Here is a 20,264-nt window from a genome sequence, read left to right as displayed (position 1 = left end):
TGTACATCGTGCAGTCAATTTTTGTTAGCTACTGTTTGTATTCAATTTTAAATAAAAAAATTTAAAATTATTTCTAACCGCAAGATGTACAATGAACGGATACGATTCACCGATCCCCGAGATTCTCACAAAAAGGATCCGGATTCTTTTGCTAGGGTTTTCAATTCTTTGCTGTACTCAGCAAGTTATATATACTCGGTATTAATTGTATGCCTCAGTTACCAATGTTAAGTCAAAATACCAGTTTGCGTTTATATTCCGTCTAAAAGTTGAACGTGAGGTCATCACATGCAAGAGCAAAAGTACACATGAAATGACATATTTTCATGCATGAGAGCTAGAAGTCCAACTTTTCAATAAAACTTGGGCTATATACAATATACTTTTATTGAGATTGGTAATAGAATCCACTATATGTGTATTTTTTAACGAAACATATACATGAAAGCGCAAAAATACACATGAAATGACGTCTTTTTACCATGCATGAGAGCTACCTGTCCAATTTTCAAACAAAACCTGGGCATCAATCTCGAAATTTGACTGAGATTGGTAATAGAATCCACCACAAGTATCATTAATTGTTTCTTATTTCATATGAGAGCTGGGGGTGATTTGTGCAATTTTCCTGTCAAAATGCTTAAAGAACCGTGCCCTGCACTGGGTTGCAAAACTCCGAGTGTCAAATATTTGTGTGACGGTGACCACACAGATTGGATTAATGAATCTCAATCTTAGGATAAGGGATAGTAAGAAGCAACAGAACCTTGTATGAGAGAAATTAATAAGGAAGAGGGAGAGAGAGAGAATAAATCCAAAAAATTGCCGTCACAAATGGAAAATATTGGTCAGTGGACAGGAAGGCAGTGAATGATGAGTTCGTAGCAAAACGGACTACGTGATAGTTTTGAGTCGGTTGTAGTCAATGTTCATCAGGTTCAAGCTGTGATGTTTTGGTAGATATCTGAAAATTTTCCTATTAGAAGTAACTAGAAATTGATGCCCGCACGTTGCTGCGGGATTAAAAGAATTATAAGTCATAGTTCTATCTCTATCTTTCTAAAAGCATTTAAATTGAATTTCTATCAACAATCTGAAACAACCAATTGTAAACATAAAGTTAGGTGATCTAATGGTTAAAAACTATGTATAAACCACCTAGTAGACATCAAAAAATAAAATGTACACAAAAATTAAGGACTCGATTTACCTCGGAGTTCACAGGATTAACTTAAGTAAATCTCCTCCTAAGATCCTTAGATGTTGTTTCTCCTATGTATACAGGTATGTTAGAGCAGTTATGTTTTTATTTAAATATTTAAATATATTTATGTTTTGTTTTATTACCAATATTAAAAGTCAATTAATTTTGGCTTAAGGAGTTATCTCCCCTAAGTATGAAACATGCAATTGAACCGTTTTAGTTTTAATTTTCAGTTTGAATTGATTTTTGTTTTGTCCCGTTGTGGTTTTTATCCGTTTTGATTTCAATTGCCATTATTCCTTGCGGTTTTGATTTCAATTGCTTTGATTGATTACAGATTCCAATCTCAACGTATTTTTTTATTATAATATATTTTTATATACACACACACACACCAACATATATAAAAAGATAGAAAGATACAAGTCATGCAGATGCAAAGAGGCTAAGAGAGAAAGAAAAAATAGTTTTACATATTGATTTAATAGCAACATATAGAAACGGTGTAAGTTTGAAGGTTCTTCCGTTGTGCAAGGAAGAACCTTATTAGAAGAAGAAGGTTCTGGGCTGTTTTATCCTGGGGACGACGTGGTGTTTGTGAACTGCTTGCACACTTTGGGCAGAGCTGCGAAACGTCTTAAAGAGAGCGATGGGCAAAGCTGCGAAACGTCTTAAAGAGAGCGACTTAATCCGCGACTCATCCCAAGAATCATTCACCACTCAAGGCTTCTACATTTTCAGGTAACTTCGTTCCTTTCTATTTCAGTTTACAACAATTTTAAGACGGATTCAATCTGCCATGCATTATAAGGAAAACTCTGCTTCTCAGGAAAATCTTTTTGAAGAGCAACTGATTGCAATGACATCAGAAATCAACGTAGTTGATGGATCCAAGGGATGGTGGGTGGACACTGGCACTTCTCGCCATGTTTGCTACGATTGTTCCTTTTTCAAGACCTATTCTGTGGTTGAGGGAAGGAAGGTCTTGTTGGGTGATTCGCACTCAACTGATATTGCTGGTACTGGAAAGGTGGAGTTGAAGTTCACCTCTGGAAAAACCATGATACTAAAAGATGTGGTGCACGCTCCGGCGATAAGGAAGAATCTTGTCTTGGGTTTTCTTCTCAACAAGGCTGGATTCACTCAAGCGTTTGGAGCAGATATGTATAATCTTACTAAAAATGGGGTTTTTGTGGGAAAGGGATATGCTACTGATGGAATGTTTAAATTGAATATTGATAAAATGTCTACTTCTGCTTACATGTTGTCTTCTTTTAATACTTGGCATGCTAGACTTTGTCATGTGAACAAACGCTTGGTTAAGACCATGAGTAACTTAGACTTTTTACCCAACTTATCGTTGAATGATTTTGAAAAATGTGAATTTTGTAGTCAAGCTAAAATCACTAGAACTTCGCATAAATATGTCAATAGAGAATCTGAACCACTTGACTTAATTCATTTTGATATATGCGAATTTGATAGAGTGTTAATGATAGGAGCATATTTAGGCGACTTACTTAGCTTGTTTTCGTGCATTTATATTGTTAATTCCTAGTTGTTTTAGTAGTTTAAGCCATTTTCGTGTGTTTTTAGGTTCATATGGCTAAGGAAGCAAAAAGATGCATTTTGGAGCATTTTGGAGCAAAATTGGACTTGGAATGGATAGCTTATGTTTGGAGCAAAAGGAATGGACGAAATTAAAGACTCCAAGTTTCAGCAATATCAAAGGCTCCTACCTATTCTAGGTCACAAAACTTGCAACCTTAAGCAATGCCGTGTGTTTCCTTGTGTCTCCGGCAAGGAAGGGCTTTGTTCCCTATTTTTAACACTTAAACACCTTCCTTTCTCATACCTATTTCAGCCATAACTCACATACACTTTTATATTCCTAAATCCTTGCCTAAATTCAGAAATAAAAGACATTCCCTTTCTTTCCAACCTAGCCACATGCACATTCACCCATTTCTCCACACCTTGCCGTGCACATGCATTCCCCTTTTGCAATTCCAGCTTTCCACCAATCACCCTAGCTGTTTTTTACACTCTTTCCCATTCTATAATTCACCCACATGCTCTCCCATTTCAGATTGCAGCCACATTCATCACCAAAGAACCCATCATTGCCGTGCATTCCACATTTCCAGCTTTCCTTCTAACAATCAGCCACACTTCCACATGCATTCCCTCTTTAATCATTCACTCCCTAGCTGTCATTCCACATGCATTCCCTCTTTAATCATTCAGCCACATTCTCTCACATTCTCTCCCATTCTCTCCCTATAAAACCATGCAATCCCATCACCTATAGAAATATACCATTGGAGCCGTGCAAAACCATCCATTCCAGCAACAAATCCCTTTGTGCCGTGCCTTCCTCCACCATTCCAGAAATTCATACACACTTCACACCATCACACAACCATTCCTCCATACAAATACCACCCCAAAACCTATCCTTAGACCTTGTGCCGCAACAAAGAGGAAGAGAAGAGGGCCTAAACGTTCATACAATTCAAGTTTGAGTTGTTGGAATGTTTAGGTGTTTCTTTTCCTTTGATTTCAATGTTTAATTTCAATTCTCTTTGTCTTGTACGTATGAGGAACTAAACCCCCCTTGGCTAGGGGGGGATTCGAAATACATGTTTATGCTTGCAATATGATTTAAATACTTCTAATTGCGTTTCATAAGTTGTGAATTCAATTTACTTATCTACGTGAATTACATTGATTTGTGTGTGTTGGTTGAGAGTGCACGCTTAATTATCATGCATAAATTGGATGCTAGGATATAAGGAAATTTCACCTAATCGTTATGGAATTATATTCACAAGTAGTAAAGGTTGATGATCTCAATCGCGTTAAGTAAATTCTTGGCATAAGTTTCATGCAATCATAGTAACAAGTGTTTCGTTAATGCTTATGGTTTTCATAGAACGTAATGATTCTTGCTTGTATCTCTATTATGCAATCATGTAGGGGACTTGTGGGGAATGTTTTGGGTTGTCGTATGCAATCATCCAATTCAATAACGTTAGGAAAATCTGAGGGTTAATTAGTGCAATTCACGGTTAATCTGGGGCGTTGAGAATCATGGTTTATTGAAAAGCAATTGGAAATCATTTTATATGCAAGTATAACATGTGTGGAGATGAACCCCTTAGCTAGCCTTCATTCCATTCATTAAATCCAAATTCGTTTTAAAATCTGTTCGTTTACAAAGTTTTAAGTTTTGTTTACAAATTCGTCAAAATCAAAATCCCCCTTTACTTGGAGTGTCAATTTAGTTAGAAATCAATTTAGTTTGTGTTTTTAAAGTATTTTGAGTCTTTTGGTTTGTCTTAGTGTTTTAAAGTTTAGTTTTGCATTCTTTGAGTCTAGTATAGTGTTTTAAACTTGTTTTTATTTATTTGAGTCAGTTTAAAATGTTTAGCACCCCTAGTTAATCCCCGGTTAGAACGATCCCTACATACATCATTACTACAATTGTCACAAATAGGGTTTAATTTGTGTGCGTATAAATCTCGCATCAGTTAACTAGAAATGAAAAACGTTATTTTATTACCTTTATTGATGATTGTTCGAATTATTGTTTTGTCTATCTTATGAAAAATAAATGTGAAGCTATTGACATGTTCAAAACTTTCTTGACTGAAGTTGAAAATCAATTTAATCGTAAGATTAAAAGATTTCGTAGTGATAGAGGACAAGAATATGATTCCACTGAATTTGTTAATTTGTTTAAGTCTCATGGAATTATTCATGAAACTACTGCTCCTTATTCTCTTGAAATGAATGGTAAAGCGGAAAGAAAAAATCGAACTGTTTTTGAATTGACCGTTGCTACTTTGCTTAGTTCTGGAGCTGCTTCTTATTAGTGGGGTGAAATTGTGTTGATTGTTTGTTATGTGTTAAATAGAATTCCTAACTCAAAAACAAATATTTCTCCTTACGAAATTTGGAAAAATAAGAAACCAAATGAGTTGTATTTCAGAACTTGGGGTTGCTTAGCTTATGTTCGTAAAGCTGATCCAAAAAGATCAAAATTGGCTAGTAAAGCATATGAATGTGTTTTTATTGGTTATGCATGTAATAGCAAAGCATACATATTTTATGATTTGAAAAATCATGTCATAATTGAGTCACTTGATGCTGATTTTTATGAGAATAAATTTCCTTTTAATCTTCAAAATAGTGGGGGTTCTAATTCTTCTAAAATTTATGAACCTACTGTTGTAGAACATAGCAAATCTGAATTAGAACCGAGGAAAAGTAAAAGAGCTCGAATAGCTAAAGATTTTGGGCCTGATTTTCATGTGTATAACTTACAAGAAGATCCTTATACAATTCAAGAAGCTTTGACTTCCTTAGAGGCAGATTTGTGGCAAGAAGCTATAAATGATGAAATCGACTCCCTAGAGTCAAATCAAACTTGGCCCTTGGTGGATCTTCCACCTGGTTGCAAAACAATAGGTTGCAGATGGATTCTTAAAAGAAAATTAAAACCTGATGGATCAGTTGAAAATTTTAAAGCCCGACTTGTTGCCAAAGGCTATAGACAAAGAGAAAATATTGATTTCTTTGATACTTTTTCACCTGTGACTAGAATAACTTCTATTCGTGTATTGTTTGCTTTAGCTTCTATTCATGATCTTGTTGTGCACCAAATGATTGTTAAAACAACTTTCTTAAATGGTGAATTGGAGGAAGAAATATATATATGGATCAATCAGAGGATTTTATTATTCCAGGACAAGAAAATAAAGTTTGCAAGTTAGATAAGTCACTTTATGGATTGAAACAAGCTCCTAAACAATGGCATGCAAAATTTGATAGTTTGGTTACTTCGAATGGTTTTAAAATAAATGAAAGTGAGAAATGCATCTATTATAAGTTTGAAAGTAATATATGCACTATAATATGCCTATATGTGGATGATTTGCTTATTTTTGGTTCAAATATTCATGTTGTGAATAATGTCAAATCTTTGTTATGTGCTAATTTTGATATGAAAGACTTGGGTGAAGCTAGTGTAATACTTGGTTTGAAAATAACTAGGTCCGAACATGGGTTTTCTTTAGATCAATCTCACTACATAGACATTTTTTAAAGAAAGTATAATTATTTTGATTGTAAAGCAGCATGTACTCCTTATGATCCTAGTGTAAAATTGTTCAAGAACACTGGTGACAGTGTTAAACAATCTGAGTATGCTAGTATTATTGGTAGCCTTCGTTATGCTACTGATTGCACTAGGCCTGATATATCTTATGTCGTAGGAGTTTTATGCAGGTTTACTAGCAGACCTAGTTTGGAGCATTGGCATGCTATAGAGAGGCTTATGAGATACCTTAAAAGAGCGATGAATTTCAGATTACACTATGAGAAGTTTCCCGCTGTCCTAGAAGGTTACAGCGACGTTGATTGGAATACTCTTTCAGATGACTCTAAAGCCACTAGTGGATATATTTTTAGTATTGGTGGTGGGGCTGTGTCATGGAAGTCTAAGAAAACAGACTATCTTGGCGCAGTCTACTATGGAGTCAGAATTAATAGCGCTAACTACGGCAAGCAAAGAAGCAGGATGGTTGAGAAACCTACTGTCAGATACCCCTTTATGGGAGAAACCGATTCCAGCAATTTTGATCCATTGTGATAGCACAACGGCAATAGCTAAAGTGCCAAACCGTTATTATAACGAGAAAAGGCGACAAATACGTCGTAAGCACAGCACTGTAAGAGATTATCTCTCTAATGGAGCTGTAAGAGTGGATCATATACGGTCTGAAGAAAACTTGGCTGATCCTTTGACGAAAGGACTAGCACGAGAAAAGGTTTGGAAAACCTCGAAAAGGATAGGACTAAAGCCCGTAGAAAATTGAGTCATTTGTGATAGCAACCCAACCTATAGACTGGAGATCCCAAGAAATAGGTTCAAAGGGTAATAACAAGTCATAAGTGATATGAGTGAAGTCTTGCTAATTTTAATTTGGAATATTATTCCATGTCCATCCCTAAGAAGCATGATATCCTGAAGCGTTTTTAGGTTGAGATTTTTTTTCTCTTAGTAAGGTCTATACTCTATGTTGAGTGGGATATCTAGCTACAAGAATATCCTTGATAGTCTTACCTATGTGAATGTGGAAGTGAGGCCACTTCCTATGAAATCTTGGGCAAGTTTCTAGAGCGTTCACTATACTACGATATAAGCACAAGGCAGTAAGTGCTGGCTTTTTAAACTTCACCTTAATAAAGTTATGTGCATGGTGTTGTCAGAGATAGAGTTCAAAACTATAAGTTACTCTAGTAGAATCTGGATCACTAACACTATGTACAGGTTCAAGTTGAGAAACACCTTTGCTTATGCATAGCTTTATGATATGTTGCTTGATATGTATTTTAAATAAAAACAAGTGGGGGATTGTTAGAGCAGTTATGTTTTTATTTAAATATTTAAATATATTTATGTTTTGTTTTATTACTAATATTAAAAGTCAATTAATTTTGGCTTAAGGAGTTATCTCCCCTAAATATGAAACATGCAATTGAATCGTTTTAGTTTTAATTTTCAGTTTGAATTGATTTTTGTTTTGTCCCGTTGTGGGTTTTATCCGTTTTGATTTCATTTGCCATTATTCCTTGCGGTTTTGATTTCAATTGCTTTGATTGATTACAGATTGCAATCTCAACGTATTTTTTTATTATAATATATATTTATACACACACACACACACACCAACATATATAAAAAGATAGAAAGATGCAAGTCATGCAGATGCAAAGAGGCTAAGAGAGAAGGAAAAAATAGTTTTACATATTGATTTAATAGCAATATATCGAAAGGGTGTAAGTTTGAAGGTTCTTCCGTTGTGCAAGGAAGAACCTTATTAGAAGAAAAAGGTTATGTGCTGTTTTATCATGGGGATGACGTGGTGTTTGTGAACTGCTTGCACACTTTGGGCAGAGTTGCGAAACGTCTTAAAGAGAGTGACTTAGTCCGCGACTCATTCCAAGAATCATTCACCACTCAAGGCTTCTACATTTTTCGGGTAACTTCGTTCCTTTCTATTTCAGTTTACAACAAGGTACCTGGTTATGAGAAATAATTTAGTCATTATGTACGTGTTCTATGGATATTTTATAAACTAATACAAATTTTGAAGAAGCAGCAGAGTTTGTTTGCAATTTGCAATTACCACATAGATAACAGAAGGCAGACAGGAAAAGAAGAAGAAGAAAGAAACAGAAAACAATAAAAGAAAAACAACCATTTCAAGGAGAAAGAAATAGAAAACAACAACCAAGGAAATGTTACTTTTCAATTCTTAATAATGTCATCCCATCGTTCAGTATAAAGATCAACTGAATTTGCCGGTTGAAAATTTCCAGAAAATCTAGTATAAAATGTTACCACACATTAGACTTCTTAATTGCATTCATCATATGTATATGGGGATGGGAAGGAGAAAAAACCTTTGCAAATGCTATACTGACCCGCCCTACAATACTGAATATTTCAGATAGCCACATTGTCTGTTTCAAGATACCAACACGAAAAGAATGAAAAATACCTTAACAAATGCAGTGCATACTCAAAATTATGTAAAGTTCCAAAAAAAAAAAAAAAATTATATTTCAGAAAATTGTGTTCAAATTTCAAAGTTGATATAACTAAGGCAGCACTAAAACACAATAATTTAGAACAGAAAAGGAAATGTAACTAAAAAAAAAGTTAACCGATGAAATTATGGAGAAACATGCACGAACCTTGAAAGCCTTTTTGTTGAATTCTTTAACAATCTAATGCGACTGAAACACTAAAGCTGAAAAGAAAGAAAAAATCATTCACCAAGGGGACTAAGTTTTAAACACAAACCAAATAAAAAGTTGCATTTACACCATTGCAACATGCTATCATTATGGAATTCTCATGTAAAACCATACAATACAAAATATAAAGTGAATGACCAGAAGTGAAACACTAATATAGACTAATAATGTCTAAATTACTTTTACAAACTCTCTATAATAGAGATATCCAGTCCAGTTTGTTAGATATTTTGGTCCCAAGGTATTGCACTATCTTTCATATGACCAATGAAAAATAAGCAAAATTGAAAAGGTATGATAAGCAGAAAATAGAAGGCTGGATGGGAACGGGTATTCCTTTTACTGTTTGTTTTGTTGAAGGATTAATTACATTTACCATTTCACACATCACTCAATGTATCCATATAAAATTCCTTCTTGGTATAGAAGCACCGCACCATAACTTATCTACCTTATGAAAACAACTACGTTCAGTTAAAGAAATTCCCTAGATTGTATCTTAAACTACTTCTTAACTTTGTCAGCCATACCAATCTAATAAAAAATCCATGTTTCATTCAATCCTTATTAATTCTAACTTCAAGTATTTCAGCATGCAGATTATAGAAAAATCATAACAGAACGTATAAATGAATTAAAAAACAGTGAAATCCAAATATACAAACTGAATATAACTTCAAGTATAAATGAATTAAAAATCATAACAGAACATATAACTTCAAGTATTTATGTAATAATATAAACTGTGCTTCAGCACCACACCTAATCCTAACCTTAATTCTCAGAACACCCAGATTCCCAACACCAATTTGACAATCCAACCATGAATTTCCAAAAGTCTCCCAAATCCCAATCTTGAGCATGCATTAAATCCTATCTAAAACTTGAATTCGTTTTTACAGAACAAAAAGTAGAAACATTGGCAATGCCTAATTTCCTAAACTGGCTTTTGCTTTCTCACTCTTCCGCCCAAAAAAATAAAATAAAATAAAATAAAATAAAAAAGGAAGGAGCCTCTTACTCGTCTTCCCAAAATCTTCCTACAACAGAGAAATAACACCCACTTAACAAAACGTGCAATGTCACCCCACAATGTGATTCTAACATCCTCTGTCGGGGATCACCATATATGAAATAAATAAAATACTTTAATAAGAGGTGTAACAATTTGAAAATTTATAGGTGCTTTATTAACATTTGTACCTGATATTTTCAATATAAATTTCACATTTGTCTCAATTTTTTCATTGGCCACCAGTTTTCCTTCCAAAGGTTGGTGCTGCAATAATGTGTCCCAATACATATTGCAATTTGACAATTAGCGTTGTGAGCATATTAAAACTTGTAGAAATTTTTGATAAATACATATTGAATATTGGTTCATATTTTTCACGGATATCTAGATTATTACCTGTGAGAATGTCGTTCTTAACTATGCGACACCACAGTTGGGAATAACTGAGAAAATAAAAATGATATCATGGAATGTGTGGATGAACATCTGACAAATGCTTAGACCTGTTGTGGATGAACATTTGACAAATGCTTAGAACTGTTTTTCTGCATGTTTATTAATGAAAAATTAGATTAAGTGAGCAAAAATCCCCACCATTGTTGTTGCTATGACTGCCACTATCCCTGCCACTGTTGTCGTTGCCACCTCCCCTGCCATGTCCTTTTTTTAACCATGACTTAAACTAAGCAGAAAATATTTAAGAGTTCAATATTCCCATTTTGCTGGCATTAGGATCCTCTTTTCCCATTATACAAAATCAGAAGGTTAGGAACAAAAAAAGAAAGGGTAAAAACATGGTGATCTTATTTTGAGGTACCTTATGAGCTCTGTTAATCATTATTTGTTGGCATTGTCGTCATGGTACAAAATGATTTACTTGCAAGAATTGCAAAGTACCATGACGTCTTGACAAAAAAAGAAAGTGCTTCTTACAAGAAGCACTTCTAGTGTTTTTTAGGATTTATTTGCATTTTTACTAAAGATTAGTTTCAAAAGCATTTCACAAAAAACGCTTTTACCTATTTTAAAAGTAGTTCTAAACGAACCATAATAAGAATGTGTGATGTGTAAAAGTGGATGTGTGGGTAGCACTATCCCTAAAAATAACATAGAAATTGAGCCAAAGAGAAACTTCATCAATTGGGCCTACAACATCGTGGTCCCAGGTCGAATCTGGCTCCACCAGTACAATCCTAAAAGCCCAAAAAAACAATCCCAAAAGCCCAAGATAATAAAGAGAGGCTACGACCCTCCTAATTCAGTTTATTTATTTATTTATTTATTTTCCTATGAACAAACCGTAGGAAAAAAAAACTGAATTAAGTTTAGCTAAGTTGATTAGTTGATTAATGTATCTCTTTTTTCTAAATTTGAAAGAGGTTACCAAGTTCTATATCTTTTAATGGCCTTATTATTATTAACAATTGCATGTTCATTTTATTAGCTCATGATTGTTATCTTTTGAACAATGAAGAAATGATTAGCAAGCATCATGCCCCGCCACGCCTAGAGATTCTGCTTAGTCTTCAATATCCTTACGTGTTCATATTATTCTCCATATATTACGTGATCAAATTATGTGATGAGCGTTGTAAATTCATATCTTTAATGAGAAAATGTTCTGGGTTTGAGCCCTTTGATATAATATATGGTATACTCGAATGGGTGATTGTATGCTTAGGATCCGTCCGGTAAGGTTTTGATTACCCTTTGTTTTGGATTTCTCTTCTTAATGTGCTATTTCTTCTTGTCTCACTAGTCACTATCCCTTTCGTATAAGCTTGAGCTTTAAGCCCCGTTTTCCACAAGTAGCAGCTTTTCCTCTAGCAATTTTCAGTACTAATAATAATTTTGCCACTTAGTTTTACAATTTAACGGTCTTTCTCTTCACTTGTAAGTGAAAAAGTCTTAGATTCGATTATCGTCAAAGGTAAATTTGAACCTCATTATATTGCTAGTTCATTGTGAGGCTTAGCCTATCCTCTCCCCTTAGTGTAGATAATATCGTTTGTTTAAAAAAAAAAATTATTATGCATGGGCAAGAATTAGCTTTTGCTCCACCAATTTTCAGTACTAATAATAATTTTGCCACCTAATTTTACGGTATTCCTCTTCACTTATAACTGAGAGATTTTAGGTTCGATTCTTGCCAAAGATGAATTTAAACCATATTATTGCTAGTTCATTATGAGGCTTAGCTTATCCCTTCCTCTTTGGTGTAGATAATATCATTTGTTAAAAAAAAATATTAAGCACAGGCAAGAAGTAGCTTTTGCTCCACTAATTGTCAGTACTAATAATATTTTTGCCACTTAATTTTACAGTTTAGTACTATTTCTCTTCATTTGTAAGTGAGAGATCTTAGGTTCAATTCTTGCTAAATGTGAATTTGAACCACATTATTGCTTGTTCATTGTAATACTTAACATACTCTCTCTCTCTCTTAATGTAGATAATATCGTTTGTTAAAAAAAAAAAAAAATGCATTGGAAAGGGAAGTGTGATTCACGTCGGAGAAGTCAAAGTTTATAATGAGAAAGAGTCATCTCAGGAAGCCAACCAACAACTTCCTCAAAGACACTAGCAGGGTCTGGGAGTGCCGCAGTCAAGCAGCCAATTGTCCAAGTCGTCCCTCAGCATTTCTTGTTAAAGGATATTATGAGAGAATCGTACATAGTTTTGTTTGACCGAGATGTGTTTTTGTCTATTTCCATAAAAATATAGACACTAATATCATGTACTGTTGTGATAATTACGCTGAAAAATTTTCCTTTCACTTAGGGGTCAAGGAAAAAAAAGATGCACGTATAAACCACTCTGGCATTGAAGTTATGTCTTGACCATGGACATTAATTTTCTCGTTGAACTCTCTTTCCGAGTAAAATTCCTGGTTTCTTTCACATTCCCCAGTGTTATTAAAAGCTAGAGAATTTGTGGGTTTGATTGAGCACTATCTCTAGCTCTGGTCATTTGGCTTCAATTTTATTAAAACAGTAGAAATTTTTAAGACCGTTTTGATGGCTTTCTTAATACGTGATACCTTGTTGAGCAAACAACATCTTGGCAACATTTTTATTTGTTGCGTCTTATTGCTAATGAAACAGAGCAAGTTTTGGCAAGGGAAGTGTGATTCACGTCTGAGAAGTCAAAGTTTATAATTCACGCAAAGACTCTAGCAGGGTCTCGCAAGCCCCAGTCAAGCAGTCAATTGTCCAAGTCGTCCCTCAGCTTTTAACTAAAAGGAGTGACCTCAAAATGAAGAAATTTCCGTTTCACGTAGGGTAGGGGTCAATAAAAAAAAGACGTGGATCATGGACATAATTTTCTCGTTGAACTTTGTTTCCGAGTGAAATTCCTGGTTTCTTTCACATTCCCCAGTGTTATTAAAAGCTAGAGAATTTGTGGGTTTGATTGAGCACTATCTCTAGCTCTGGTCATTTGGCTTCAATTTTATTAAAACAGTAGAAATTTTTAAGACCGTTTTGATGGATTTCTTAATACGTGATATCTTGTTGAGCAAACAACATCTTGGCAACATTTTTATTTGTTGCGTCTTATTGCTAAGTTGTAGTTTCAGCTCTGCTGTTGAGAGTGATATCAACTGCCTCAAAAGCATAAAAGCATCACTTCAGGACCCTTTAGGTTACTTAAACTCTTCATGGGATTTCAACAATAAAACAGAAGGTTTCATCTGTAACTTTCTGGGAATCGAGTGTTGGCACCTTCACGAGAGCAAAGTTTTGAACATCAAGCTTTCGGATTTGGGGCTCAAGGGCCCGTTTCCTCATGGTGTAGCGAATTGCACAAGCTTAACAGGATTAGATCTTTCGAGCAACAAGCTCAGTGGACCTCTTCCTGAAGATATCGGTATAATTATTTCATTCATTGCAACTCTTGATCTCTCTTCTAACAGCTTCTCAGGGCAAATCCCAACAAATATTACCAATTGTAGCTATCTGAATGTGCTTAAGCTTGACAGCAACCAGTTCACCGGTAACATCCCTCTAGGGCTTGGCCAGCTCAATAGGATTAAAACATTTAGCGTGGCAAACAATCAGCTCTCTGGCCAAGTCCCAGACTTCGGTACCAATCCTGGAATTACAGCAGAAAGTTACGCAAACAATGCTAAACTTTGTGGGAAGCTTCTAAAGCCTTGTAGTCGATCGTCTCAAGTGAAGTCCACTAGTACTCTAGTTAAGGTTTTGAAGTCAAACAGTGTTGTTATAGCAGCAGCAGCAGCTGGTTTTGGATTTGCTTTTCCTTTTTCTTTCTGTTTTTTCCTTCCAAGAGCTCCTAGTGTGCGTCGCTTGTGGGTCTTCTATCGAGGATATAAACTGAGGTAGCCAGTAACCTTTGTCCTTTTATGTTATGTTTCAGTGAAATATATGCAGAGTTCTTGTTTCGGAGCATTTTCAGTGTACCATGAAAATCCTCATGTGATGTTATTATTATTCCACTCAAATTATAATATACATATAATATACATATGTAGATCTCTCATTGAACAGCTTCTCGGGGAAAATCCCCCCGAATCTTCGAATTGTAGCTATCTGAATGTGCTTAAGCTTGAAAACACTGAGTTCGCGGGTCAAATTCCACATTTAGTGTGGCCAACAGTCGTCTATCTGGTCCAGTCCCAAATTCCGGTGGTTATGTGCAGTGGCGAAGCCGGAAATTTACAACAATGGGGTCATAAAATAGAAGCTTCCAAAAATTCATCAAACTTTTTCTTATAATTGTTAACTAATAATTTTTTTTCCTACAAAATATTCATGAAGGGTGCTTGAATTGGATTCACGCATACAACCAAGTGTGATGAAGGGTGTTTGAATGAACATAAACCTCAGGGGAAGCTTTGAATTAAGAGATATAAAGTCTAGATGGAAAATACGTTTGAGAAAATTAGAATTAGATGCCTCATTTTAGACTTTTGTAGACTAAACATTTATGCTTTTTGAGTTTTTGATTAAGCTTTTGAAACATTTGATTAAGATACTCAAACTTGAACTACTTCAGATTAATTGAAATTAATTTACATTTAAATATCTGCTATATATTTTAAATAATTTCAACTATATTTAAGTTTAAAAATTTAAACATTTCAAATCTAAATGTACACCCATGCCAAATGGAAACGTATCAACATTAAATGAAAATGTATGTCAAACGAAAACGTACCAACCCCGAATTCAAACGTACCCAATTATAAACTATATTAAAATGAATATTCATCTTTTCGAAATGTTTAAAAATATGTTTAATTCATACACAATGCTTTAGATAGTCTTGGTTTTTGGTTGATAAGTCTCTGGAACAACTTTTAGTTGATCGGAGATAAATCCTTATTATTGTAGATAATGCTAAATAATAACAATAAATCATATAATTTTGAATTAACAAAAAGGTTATTATCCGTTGATTAATGGCTCTTTCTAGAAAGAAAAAATAATTAATTAAAGTAATTCAAACTTTTACATTGTTAACTACTCTTTCTATAAAAAAAAAATTAATTAATGTAATTCCTCATTATTAGAACAAAAAGTAATAAAACTTATGTTTTGAAAACAAACATACCAAAAATTCAAATGTACAAAAAACTAAATGTACTAAAAATTTAAATGTACCAAGAAGCCAAATGGACCAAAAATTCAAATGTACCAAGTAATTAAATGTACTTGTACCATTATAATCAAACGTACCTAATTAACAACGAGTTTTGTTACATTATATTTGATTTACTAAAATAAATATTTTAATAAAAAATAAAAAAAAATCTTAAATCATTATAATAAGAGATGCATAAAAATAGGAGGAAAAAAAAAAGGAATGTTAACATGAATAGACTTCAAATGAAATAAAATTAAATTACCAAAATTGTAGGAAAAATGTTTAATCAAATTTGCAAAAGGAATAGATGTTTAATCTATATTTCAAAACGAGGCTTCTAATTCAAAACGTCCCAATACGTTTCTATGTTTGATAAGTCTTCAGCTTGTTTGATAAGTCTTCTTATTTCATGATCTGTTGACACATATAATATAATAACGATGAGAATGTCGAAAATCGATCAATAATATGTCGGATTCTTTTTGTTGACAATAATGATTAGTCTTTTTTTTTTCTTTCTTTCTAATCGACAATTAGTTATTTTTAAAAAAAAAAAAAAAAAAAAAAGAACACATATTCAACAGCCGAAGTAATGGAATGAATATAATAACGAGAAGCATGTCGAAAATCGGTCGATCATATGTCAGATTCTTTTGTTGACAATAATGATTAGTCTTTTTTTTTTTTTCTTTCTTTTCTAGTCGACAATTAGTTATTTTATAATAATAATAATAATAATAATTAAAAAAAAAGAAAAAGGAACACATGTTCAATAGCCGAAGTAATGGAATGGATATTTTTCTCCATCTCGTCCTCTTTTGTACCATTGTATGTATAGTTATAGTTAGACTTTGTGGCTTTAGGAACTTGCTCATCGACTCTATATTATGTTGTGGTTTGTTCTTAGGTATTTGTCAATTTCACCATATGCGTTAGGAAATTGGCCACCTCTGCTGTCTCTGCATCATTAATCGATCTCTTCATATATGATAGATATAGAAGCAAAAGTGGAGAACTTGGACCACTTTTCAGGTTTAAGAAATAGATAACTTAAGAGTGAAGATTAGGGATGGGCAAACGGGTTCTGGACCTGCGGATCGGGACGGATCCTTATGGTTCGGGATGGGTAATGTTTGGGTCCAAAAATTATAATTACAAAATCGGGCGGGTCTTTGTAAAAAACGGAGCGGGCCGGTTTTAAAATTTGGAAAAAAGGGGCCCCCGGCCCGGACCGTTTATTTCCTACCCTTTCTTAGTCTCAGACCGAAATCGCTCAACCTCAACACCACTTCTTCCTCATCCTCAAGCCTTTTCTTTCTCCATGGACCTTTAACAACAACCCAATCTTCTCCGGCAACCCCAAACCCAATCTTCTTCGGCAAACCATCTTCTTCCTCCCTTCGGTGCAGATCTCACACTGAATTACTCTTTTCTCCAGCAACCCACCTCCAATCCTTCTATTTTGTAGCAACTACATATTGTCCTCCTCCGTCATGGACGACATCGATTATTAGATGTCTTCTATCGTCTTCCTCCACGAACTTCAGGCCACCGATGATTAGCCATGGCCAGAAACAAGAGGGGAGGCCTTGGGGTTTTGAATCTGGCTTCTGGGTTTTGCGTTTTGAGTTGAATCTAGCTCCTTTGATCTTTAATTACAATCACATTTATACAGATATAGATATTAGATACATATATATATATATATATATATATATATATATATATATATAGTGTGAGTGACTGATTTAAAGAAAAAAGAGGGATCCGAAAAACGACGGATGTGTGGAGAAATAGGGGCCAAGAGTTGAGAGGGTTTGAGAGAGGGAGCTGCGACCTTAGGGTTTCGAAGGTAGAAATGGAAGGATGGACGGTGGCTGTGCAATTTGTGCCACACCTTCGTTTTCAGGTTCCGTTTGGACGACGATCAGGAGCGAAGCAAGATCGAGAGTTGCAGAGGAAGCTCAGTTTCTGGTGATTCCACTAAGTCCTGTCTTTGATCACTAGATTGGGAGCGAAGCAAGATCTAGAGTAGCAGAGGAAGCTCTGTTTCTCTTCCAGTTTTTAAGTTTCTGTTTTGTTTAATTTGTGCATAACATGAGCTCAATTCCAACTGTAGTTTTGAATTCATGCATAATCCCATCTGGGTGGCCTTTTCGACTCTGAATTCCGATTGTGATTTCCGAGTTCGATTTTTCTCATCATTTTACTTGAATCTGCACCACGATGTCAATGGAGAGGACGTCGTGGCCTTGGGGAGGCGGAGACATCGAGGAAGATGGCGATTTAGTTAAAAAAAGTAAAATAAAAGACCTGTGGACCCGGCCCGTTTCTAACGGGCCGGATTAGATCCGGTTTTTGTATTAAAATATGATGTATCCGGTCCGGCCCATCCCATTCCTTTTAAATGTGGTTCTGGTTCGGTCACTTTAAAATTGGGTCTAACCTAGCCCGTGCCTAGCCCTAGCGAAGATAGGGCACTGACGTGGCAAAAGTACTCATGATGTAGGACAAGAATTAAGTTATTTCACGAGTAATAAAATTAAAAGGAAGATGGGACAATCAAGAAAAGTAATTGGGAATTGATAATTCATATGTTGAAAGGTTATTTTATGGTCATATCTTAAAAGTGAATGTTTTGAACTTTTCAGACTATTCGGATTGACGTAATTTTAGTTTAGTATGTTTGTTTTGGATCTGTAAGTGGTGACCCTAAAAATTACAAAGCCTACGCGCCGCGCAGGCCGAATAACTAATAAGCTAACTAAGTCATTCGGTTGAATGCGGGGCGTGCCAACTCGTCGGCCGAGCTCGGCCGAGGAGTAAAATTTGTTGATGTTGCGTTGAGCGCGTTGCTGACTTCTTTATCTTGTGACTGTGACTGAGGAAGGAACACTCTCGGTCTTTGGGATCTAGAGCTTGAAGACGAGGCTACTAGTTCTGCGAAGTTCACAAGTCGTCGGTGCCTGATTCGGTCACCGTGATTATATTCGTAAAAGTGTAAGCACGTCGAATCGACACCAGACTATACGAACACAAATATTCAAAGGTAATGTATGTCTTGATGGTGAACGTGGTTCGGCCGTCAGAATGCCGAACTTTAAAACTCACTTATGAATATCCAATCATAAAATCACTCGACGTCCGATACGCTGAATGTCGTAACTCGTAACACCTTACTTTGCCGAGACGGCTGATAAGATGACCCTTGCCAATAAGGATTCGAAAACCCTTCTCGGCCGAGACTTGGATAGATAACTAGTTGGCCTCGACGCAATGCTGTTTATCCAAACTGAAGATGCTCTTCAGTCGGTTGATTCTACGGCAACAGTGCTGTTTATCCAAACTGAAGGTGTTCGCCGGTTGCCTCCACAATGCTGTTTATCCAAACTGAAGGTATGTTGGCGGAAAAAGAAAAGGAAAAATCTCAAGGTATTTGAGAGGTTTTGCGCAGGGCAATTGTATGTTGAATTGAAGGTCCTTCTTTGTTGCATGATTTCTTGTATTTATAGCACCCACTCCTTGAGACCGAATCAAACCCCTATCTGGATTAGGAGTCCTTGCCCCATTCCAACTTTACTTCGAACAACCCTACTCCTATTAGGACTTTGAACTTACCCCCCTTCGAGGCTTTATTCATCGCTGGCCGAGAATCCTAGTTGCACCAGGACTTCCTCGACCCTCTTTATTTATCTGGACTACTCCTTCTTATGATAGGACTTGATCGACCTTACTAAATGGCCTGGAATCCATCAGGCAGCCCATAGCATTTGACACAGCTTTGGGCTGAGCACAACCCTATACTCGGCCCAACAATATTATTTCGGGTCCAAACAGTAATATATAGATTCAAATAAAATGACATGATCTACAAAACTCATTATGTTGCAACGAACCCATGCGGAATTCAAGCGAATTATGTCGTTTACCATCTTTTATTCGGATTTTAATAGTTTAGGATGTTTTCATATTTTTATATTTGTTTATTTTCTTTCTGATTTGGTTTTCCCTTTTTTCTCTGTTCTTTCCTTTCACGCTCCTACTGGTGTGCTTTATTTCATCGTGTGTCATGGAGATTGAAGTCGCAGCAAATCTAACCACTAACTCGGATCAAATCGTTATGCAAATAATCTTGTACTTGCAAAAGAGAAATTTTACAAAACATTGATTTTTTTTTTTGTTGGAAAAAACACGCATTGCCAGACTACTAGTTCATTGAATTGCACAAAAAAAGGAACACAAATAAATAAAAGAACCATATTTGAATTTTGGGTCAAGCTGTCAATTGTCCAAGTCGTCCCTCATCTTTTTACAAAAAGGAATGACCTCAAAATGAAGAAATTATTACCTGCGACATATTCAATCTCGTCGTCTACTTACTTTATAACACCTTACTTTGGTTATTATTTTACAATTCTTTTCTATTATTATAAAAAAATTCTCTTTGACAATGGTAGTCGAAAAAAAAAAACACGAACGTATAACCACTCTTGCATTTAAGTTATGTCTTGACCATATAGGCATTAATTTTCTGGTTGAACTTTCTTTCCGAGTGAAATTTCTGGGTTCTTTCACATTCTCCAGTGTTATTAAATGTCAGAGAACTTG

The 20,264-nt window shown here is 35.1% G+C and overlaps 1 protein-coding gene across 1 annotated transcript; it reads left to right on the top strand.

Moving 5' to 3' along the window:
- The first annotated feature begins 13,519 nt into the window (after window positions 1-13,519).
- On the top strand, window positions 13,520-14,451 carry LOC137727426 (probably inactive leucine-rich repeat receptor-like protein kinase At5g48380). The gene has a single exon (XM_068466289.1). It carries the CDS (start codon window positions 13,535-13,537, stop codon window positions 14,390-14,392), a length of 858 nt encoding a protein of 285 aa, XP_068322390.1. The 5' UTR covers window positions 13,520-13,534; the 3' UTR covers window positions 14,393-14,451.
- Window positions 14,452-20,264: the final 5,813 nt, after the last annotated feature.

This window comes from Pyrus communis, chromosome 3, assembly GCF_963583255.1.
Source record: "Pyrus communis chromosome 3, drPyrComm1.1, whole genome shotgun sequence".
In the NCBI taxonomy this organism is placed as follows: domain Eukaryota; kingdom Viridiplantae; phylum Streptophyta; class Magnoliopsida; order Rosales; family Rosaceae; genus Pyrus; species Pyrus communis.
This window is presented reverse-complemented; position numbering and strand designations above follow the sequence as displayed.